This window comes from Dipodomys spectabilis, unplaced genomic scaffold, assembly GCF_019054845.1.
Source record: "Dipodomys spectabilis isolate Male_0828 unplaced genomic scaffold, ASM1905484v1 ptg000004l, whole genome shotgun sequence".
In the NCBI taxonomy this organism is placed as follows: Eukaryota; Metazoa; Chordata; class Mammalia; order Rodentia; family Heteromyidae; genus Dipodomys; species Dipodomys spectabilis.
The window spans coordinates 11166925-11174629 of NW_024870681.1; the positions used below are offsets into that span (position 1 = coordinate 11166925).

The following is a 7705-nucleotide window of genomic DNA, read 5'->3' on the forward strand; positions in this document are numbered from 1 at the left end:
GCCGGTGGCTCAAGCCTGTAATCCTAGCTACTCAGGAGGCTGAGATCTGAGGATCGCAGTTCAAAGCCAGCCTGGGCAGGAAAGCCCATGAGACTCTTGTCTCCAATTAACCACCAGAAAACCGGAAGTGGTGCTGTGGCTCAGATGGTAGAGCGCTCGCCTTGAGCTGAAGAGCTGAGGGACAGCGCCCAGGCCCAGAGTTCAGGCCCCACCACCGACCTAAAAAAAAAATGACGGACTAAAAGAGAAAAAAAACTCCAAATCCCAGTCACGGATGTCATCTGGACATAGCAAGAGATAGCCAACCCGAAGCAGGCCTGCCTTGAAGAAAGCATTTCCATCAAGAGGAGACAGACTAGACAGACAGAACAGGGACTGAAGCTTCCTATCCCAGAGCTCCAGTTCAGATCAACACCCATGTTCTGCCCACGAGCCCAGAGAGCTGGTGCTGGGCCCGCACGCATTGCCCCGGATCAGCGGGGGACTGTGCTACCTCCGCACTGCACGGCCTCTCTTGCTTCTCTGGGAAGACTTATTTGGTAAGGGTGCTGGTGGTCGGGTGCCCAGTTTTGAAAGAGAGCTTTCTATAGGGTGTCATGGAGGAAGAAAGACAACACACACACACAAAGGCACAGATTCACCCAAATCGAAAGAAAAATCTAGCCTCGCAGGGGGAAAGGCTAAGCGGAGAGCGATCCGTGCGCAACGGTCTACATCAAATGGCGCGGAGCAGAACTGCGGCTCCCGCCACCGGCCAGGGCTGCCGGCCTCCCGCGCAGGCGCAGAGCGCGCCGCGCCGCGCCGACCCGCCCTCAAGGACCCAAAGGCTGTCTCTGCCTCGCCCGCGCGGGCCCAGGTGGCGCCCGCTCGCCGGCCCGCCAGCCAGGTGGCTGCAGGCCGGCCCCGCCCACACGGCCGGCGGGAGAAACCATTTCCTCAGGCAGGGGGGGTGAGGGGGGGTGGAGGAGTGGAGGGGGGTGGAGGGGGACAGGCGCAGCTCTGAACCGGAAGCGGAAGTGCGAGACACCCAGCCGCGTCAGGCATTCTGGGTAATTGGCTGTTTACTTCCGGCGGTGTGACTGGCTCTCCAGCTGTTTCTCTCCCTTTCCCCGAAGATGGCGTTGGAGACGGTGCCGAAGGATCTGCGGCATCTGCGGGCGTGTCTGCTGTGTTCGCTGGTCAAGGTGCCCGGGGATCTGGCCGGAGGGGCGATGGGGAGAGGAACGGTGGAGGAGACCGGGTAGAGCTGGGCTGGGGCCAGGGGAGAGATCCTAGAGGACCGTAGCCTGGCGCCGGCGGCTCAGGCCTGAAATCCAAGCTAGTTAGTAGTCTTGGATCTGACGATCGCGTTCCGAAGCCACCCCGGGCCTCAGAGTCCGTAAGACTCTGACCTCCAATTAATCAGAAAAAAAAAAAAGAAAAGCCAGAAATGAAACTGTGGCTCGAGTGGTAGAGCCCCAGCCTTGAGCCAAAGAAGCTCTAGGACAGCGCCCAGGCCCTGAGTTCAAGCCCCAAGATCAGCAGGAAAAAAAAATAGCAGTAAAGGACTAGGACCCTGGGAACTGGCAGGGAAGTGGGCAGCTAGCAAGCCTTTGTTTAATGCGCAGCAACGCGAGTAGATCTGCCGAGCGTCCTTCTCTGCCTGTAGAGCCTCAGCAGTGAGCACGGGTCTGGCTCTGGCACCGAAAGGCTAGAGTCAAAGGCAATGGCAATCTGCCTGACCCTGAGGACACTAGAGAAAAGAAGAGGTCAGGGGTTGGAGGCGCGGCTTAGCTCGTAGAGCGCTAGCCAGTGAGCAAAAACAAGCCTCGGATACCAAGTTCGAGTCCCGAAAGAAAAGTAGGAATAAGAGAGGGCAGAGTTCAGGTGAGGCCTTGATGAAATTATCACCTAGATAACCAAGAAGCTGATTGGACCCAGGTGTTAAGAAGCTTTCTCATCTCTCCTTATCCTTTTTCTTCTTTAATTTTCTTCCCAGACTATAGACCAGTTTGAATACGATGGATGTGATAATTGTGATGCATATCTACAAATGAAGGGTAACAGAGAAATGGTATATGACTGCACCAGCTCTTCCTTTGATGGGTAAGCCCTTTTCATTGATTCATTTATCAGTGTCAGTTTGCCCCACCCTCACCCCATCCCCAGGAACTAAACGTGTACCAGGCATTTAATTTAAGGCCATAATCCCCGTTGTTTCAGAAGTTATTTTGTGATGGTCTATTCCTGTCCATTCAGTTCAGTAGGCAACAGCTTCAAGCTGTTGAAACTTGAAAAGTGCTTTAAATTGATAATGTTCTTTAACTTCAAAGATTTAACATGATAAAAAAGAAAGCTAAAAAAAAATTTTTTTTATGTCTGTGCTGGGGCTAAAGCTCAAGGCTGGTTTGCTACCACTTGTGCCACAGCTCCACTTCCTGGTTAATTGGAGAAAAGTCCCATGGATTTTCATACCCAGGGTGGCTTCAAATGGTGAGCTGGTGAGCCTCAGATCTCAGCCTCGTGAGTAGCTAGGATTACAGGCGTAAATTGTTGGTACCTGACTTAAAAAAAAATGGTTTAAAATATTTTTGTCATGCTGGGATTGAACCCATGGTTTTACTGAGTTGTGCCCCAAGCCCAATGTCACATATCTTTGCTTTTTTGGGGGGGAGGGGGGGGGATTGGTTGTGGGGCTAGAACTCTGGGCCTGGGCACTGTCCCTCAGCTCTTCAGCTCAAGGCTAGTGCTCTACTACTTGAGCCACAGTGCCACTTCCGGTTTTCTGAGTGGTTTTTTGGAGATAAAGACAGACTTTTGTGCCTGGGCTGGCTTTGAACCATAATCCTCAGATCTCAGCCTCCTGAGTAGCTAGGATTACAGTCGGGAGCCACCTGCGCCCAGCTGTTTGCATTTTTTTGCAGTGCTGGGGTTTAAACTAGGGAGTGCTCTTAACCACTTGAGCCTAAGCGCTGATGTTAGTTATTTTGTGAGCTCAGTGTATATTCATTTTTGCCCTAATTTTTTTTGTTATTGTTGAGTTTAAGGAATTACATGTACTAGAGCATATTAGGTTTTTAAATAGTAGGCAGATTAAGTGCTCGCAGATCAGATTTGGGATAGATGATCTGGGCCAGAAGTAGAGGAGGTAGCATCCTTTCCTCTTTTTATTTTTGTACTGGTCCTTGGGGATTGAACTCAGGGCCAGTGCCATCCCTAAGCTTTTTTCTCAAGGGTGTCACTCTAACTCTTGAGCCACAGCTCCACTTTTGGCTTTTTGTTGGTTAATTAGAGATCAGAGTCTCTTGGACTTTCCTGCTGGGCTGGCTTTGAAATGTGATCAAATCTCAGCTTCTCAAGTAGCTAAGATTACAGGCATGAGCCACCTGCACCCAGCATATTCTTTCTTCTTAAAGCACCAGGATCTCTTAAGAAAGTTGAGATGACATAGAACTTACATTCCAGAAATAGAGCATTCCAGCTGGGCATAAGTAGCTCACACCTGTAATCTAGCTACTCAGGAGGCTGAGATCTGAGGATCACACTTTAAGTCAGTCTCAGGCAGGAAAGTCCATAAGAGTCCTCAACTACCAAAAAGCCAGAAGTTGAGCTGTGGCTCAAATTGGTATTGGGCTAGTCTTGAGCACAAAAGCTCAGGGACAGCATCCAGGCCCAGAGTTCAAGCCCCATGACCGAAATAAAAGAACAATCCAAATAAAGAGAGTGACTGTAACAAAGGCATGGAATGGAGTGAATTATTTATGTTCTGGAAAAATCTGTTGGGATTAAATCCTTTGGGAAACAAACTGTGAGGCTAAAAGAATAGATTGTGAGTGGCTGGGAAGGTGGCTCAGTGGTAAGAGTGCTTGCCTTGCACGCATGAGGCCCTGGGTTCGATTCCTCAGCACCACTAAGCAGAAAAAGCCAGAAGTGGCTCTGTGGCTCAAGTAGAGCGCTAGCCTTGAGCTGAAGAGCTGAGGGACAGCGCCCAGGCCCAGAGTTTTGGCTCCACGACCAACCAAAAAATATATATAATATGTGTATATATCTAGACAGATTGATTGTGAACCAACTGTGAGGCTAAAAGAATAGATTGTCACTCCAGGAGGGGAGCTCAGTTCCACTTAAAGCACATGGTAAAAACCTAGGATTTGGTTGGGAAGAGAGATCTGAGAATCTCCAGAATAGCTGCCCAGAGAACAAGGTATGGATGTGGGAAATACCAGCAAATGTCAGCTCCTAAAACAGACCTGATATAGAAAGCAGTAAGCATTTAATTAATGTAATTTTTAATTTAATTATTGTAATTTTAATTAATGTAATTTTTGCTAGCATCTGATTCATCTTACTCAAGTAGCAAGCTTTTAGGCCTTGAATAGCCTTTCTATTCCCCTAGCTGTGGAATAAAACCTACCTGGGAGGGTCTTTTAGGATAATGAGAAGAGTAAATGCCTATTCTGTGTTATTCTCTGTACTAAACACTATGATTTCAGCTTTTTCTTTTTTGGGGGGTGGGGAGGAGAGTCAGTCATGTGGCTTGAACTTTGAACTCAGGGCTGGCCTGGGCACTGTCCTTAAGCTCTTTTGCTCAAGGCTAATGCTTTACCACTTGAGCCGCAACTCCACTTCTAGTTTTCTGGTGATTAATTGAGGATAAGGAGTCTGACAGAGCCAAGCGCTGGGGGCTCATACCTGTGATCCTAGCTACTCAGGAGGCTGAGATCTGAGGATCGTGGTTCAAAGCCAGCCCGGGTAGGAAAGTCCCCTACATCTCTAATTAAGCACTAGAAAACCAGAAGTGGGGCTGGGAAGGTGGCTCAGTGGTAGAGTACTTGCCTTGCATGCATGAGGCCCTGGGTTCAATTCCTCAGCACCACATAAGTAGAAAAACCTGGAAGTGGCACTGTAGCCCGAATGGTAGAGTGCTGGCCTTGAGCTGAAGAGCTGAAGGACAGTACCTAGGCCCAGAGTTCAAGCCCCATGACTGACAAAAAAAAAAAAAAGGAGTCTCACAGACTTTCCTACCTGGACTGGCTTGGAACCACAATCCTTAGATCTCAGCCTGCTGAGTAGCTAGAACTAAAACTACAGGCATAAGCCATTGGCCGTCCACTTTTAAGCTGTTTCATCTGGGAAGTCTGTAGACTAAGAGTGATTTTGATCCTAGTGAAATAGTCTTTTAGGGATGGTATCTGGCTTTTTACTAGCAGGAATAATGACATACAATGAAGACTCTTTATTCACTACTTCTGAGTCAGCCCCTTCCCAGCATTAGGCCTATTTTCCAGTGGAGACTCAAGGCCTGGCTTTCTCTTAGGATTCCTCTCCCAGAATGCTTTGGCTTGATGAGCAGCTTCCTTCCTTTCCAGCAGAGGAGTCTCATGCCCACCCTCTGTTTATTTTCCCTCCCTAGAATCATTGCAATGATGAGTCCAGAGGACAGCTGGGTCTCCAAGTGGCAGCGAGTTAGTAAGTGTTTCCCTTTTTCCTTTTCCTGGCTTACAGCAGAATATGTGGCTTTAGTGTGGGAAAGATGAGACCGAAGGACAGATAAGGAAGCATCGTCCTGTCACCAAAAGAAGTGATGGCTTTTCACTCAGGGTTAACAGCCTCCATTTGGTCTTTAGCCTTAACTCACTCCTGCTGCAATCTCCCTTCTTGTTTTTCTTAGGTAACTTTAAGCCTGGTGTATATGCTGTGTCAGTCACTGGTCGCCTGCCCCAAGGTAATAAAATCATAACTTCTACTTATTGTATCAAGCTCTAGTGAGCTACTGTTTTATGTGAGTTAACATCATTCCTCATAACTCTCATGAGGTTCTATATTTTACAGCTGAGGGAACTGAGCTACACAGAGATTATAAATAACTTGGCCCTGGAATTCTGGCTCTACAACCTCACTGGGGGTGGAGTACTGAGGTTTGAACTCAGAGATAGGGTGGTACTCTACCACTTGAACCAAACAGCTACTTCCAGCTTTTTTTTTTTTTTTTTTTTATGCTAGTCCTGGGGCTTGAACTCTGGGCCTCAGTTTCTATGGCTCAAGTGGTAGAGTGCTAGCCTTGAGCCAAAGAAACTCAGCTTCCAGCTTTTCAGTAGTTAATTGGAGATAAGACTCTCACAGACTTGCCTAAGTCCTTCAAGGTGCAGATGAGGGCTTTGCTTATCCTTCAGAAACTTATCTCATGGAACTGTTTCTTTTCCTGTTACAGGAATTGTACGGGAGCTAAAAAGTCGAGGAGTGGCCTACAAATCCAGAGACACTGCTATAAAGACCTAGCAAGATGCAGGACTGCTGACATCTTTGCTGTCCACCTTCTGCTTCTGCTTTGTTTTTGTTACGGAATCTGAACAGACAGAGCTTCAAAATCCCTGCTCCTCAACTCTGCGAATCATCAGACTGTTCAAAGAATAGCGGATCCTGTCCTTGGGCCGTGGACTACTGGTAGAGTGGGAGGGCTTGGAATGGTGGATTCTCATGGCCTCAACTGAAGGAAGATACTGTTTTTTCTACTTGTTGAAGGGCTTGCTGTATGCTTGCCCATGGGTCAAATCCAATAAACATAAACTCTTGGAAAATTCTTAAAGCCATAACACATGCCTTGCCTCACTCTCCATTTTGCCCAGGCCAATGAGGGTTCCTTTGCCCTATAATCATACCAGCATGATAGAGGCCTTTCTACGCCCTGTGGCCTGACTGTGGATCCAGAGTTATACGCCAAGGAAGGATGGTATATTGTGGCAAGGTAGCCCCTCATTGTGATGGTCTGGTGTGCCTAATGGTCATAGCCTTTTGTGCCCTTTGTCTCTTGGCCCTGTTTAGTACTTTCTTTTCTCCTGCTCTTTCTTTTTTTTTTTTTTGTTGGTCATGGGTCTTGAATTCAGAGCCTGGGTGCTGATCCCTCAGCTCTTCAGCTCAAGGCAAGTGCTCTGCCACTTGAGCCACAGTGCCACTTCCAGTTTTCTAGTGGTTTATTAGAGATAGGAGTCTCATGGTCTTTTCCTGCCCAGGCTGGCTTTGAACAGAGATCCTCAGATCTCAGACTCCTGAGTAGCTAGGATTACAGGTGTGAGCCACCGGCTCCCAGCTACCCTGCTCTTTATAAGTAGAAATAAACTTATGTGAAAAATCCTGTTAAAAAAGTCAAAGGATGAGACATGGCACACCCCTGTAACCCTGGCACTTTTGTGGCTGAGACCAGAAACAAAAAACTTACAAAAGGGATTGGGAGAGCTGGGCTAAGATCTGAGGATCATGGTTCAAAGCCAGCCCGGGCAGGAAAGTCTGTGAGACTCTTTATATCCAATTAACCACCAGAAAACTGGAAGTGGCACTGTAGCTCAAATGATAGAGTGCTTGCCTTGAGCTGAAGAACTGAGGGACAGCACCCAGGCCCAGAGTTCAAGCCTTATGACCAACAAAAAAGGGATTGGCAATGTAGCTCAAGTGGTAGCTTGTTTGCCTAACACATGTGAGGTCCTGGATTCAATCTCCAGTATCTCACACACATACACACAAACTTACAAAAAAATTGGTGTATTCATTCTTTAATAATGGCCGTGCCCCTGTGGCTCATGCCTATATTCCTAGCTACTCAGGAGGCTGAGATCTGAGGATGGCAACATAATTGCAACAAAGGGGGTGGGAGGGTTGGGGGGGGCATAACCAGGACTAGCGTGAGCTCATGCGCTGCAGAGGCTCCTGCACAGGGCTGTGTGTCTCACTG

General features: G+C 48.0%; 1 protein-coding gene across 1 annotated transcript; it reads left to right on the forward strand.

Annotated features, from left to right (window-relative positions):
- The first annotated feature begins 1056 nt into the window (after positions 1–1056).
- On the forward strand, positions 1057–6559 carry Supt4h1 (SPT4 homolog, DSIF elongation factor subunit). The gene is made up of 5 exons (XM_042693597.1): positions 1057–1184; positions 1979–2085; positions 5393–5448; positions 5651–5704; positions 6191–6559. Exons 1-5 carry the CDS (start codon positions 1116–1118, stop codon positions 6256–6258), a joined length of 354 nt encoding a protein of 117 aa, XP_042549531.1. The 5' UTR covers positions 1057–1115; the 3' UTR covers positions 6259–6559.
- Positions 6560–7705: the final 1146 nt, after the last annotated feature.

Coding starts and splice junctions, on each gene's coding strand:
- Supt4h1 (XM_042693597.1), top strand. CDS start 1,116: ATGGCGTTGGAGACGGTGCCGAAGGATCTGCGGCATCTGCGGGCGTGT. Junction 1,185..1,978: donor TGCTGTGTTCGCTGGTCAAG/GTGCCCGGGGAT, acceptor TTTTCTTCCCAG/ACTATAGACCAGTTTGAATA. Junction 5,449..5,650: donor CTCCAAGTGGCAGCGAGTTA/GTAAGTGTTTCC, acceptor TGTTTTTCTTAG/GTAACTTTAAGCCTGGTGTA.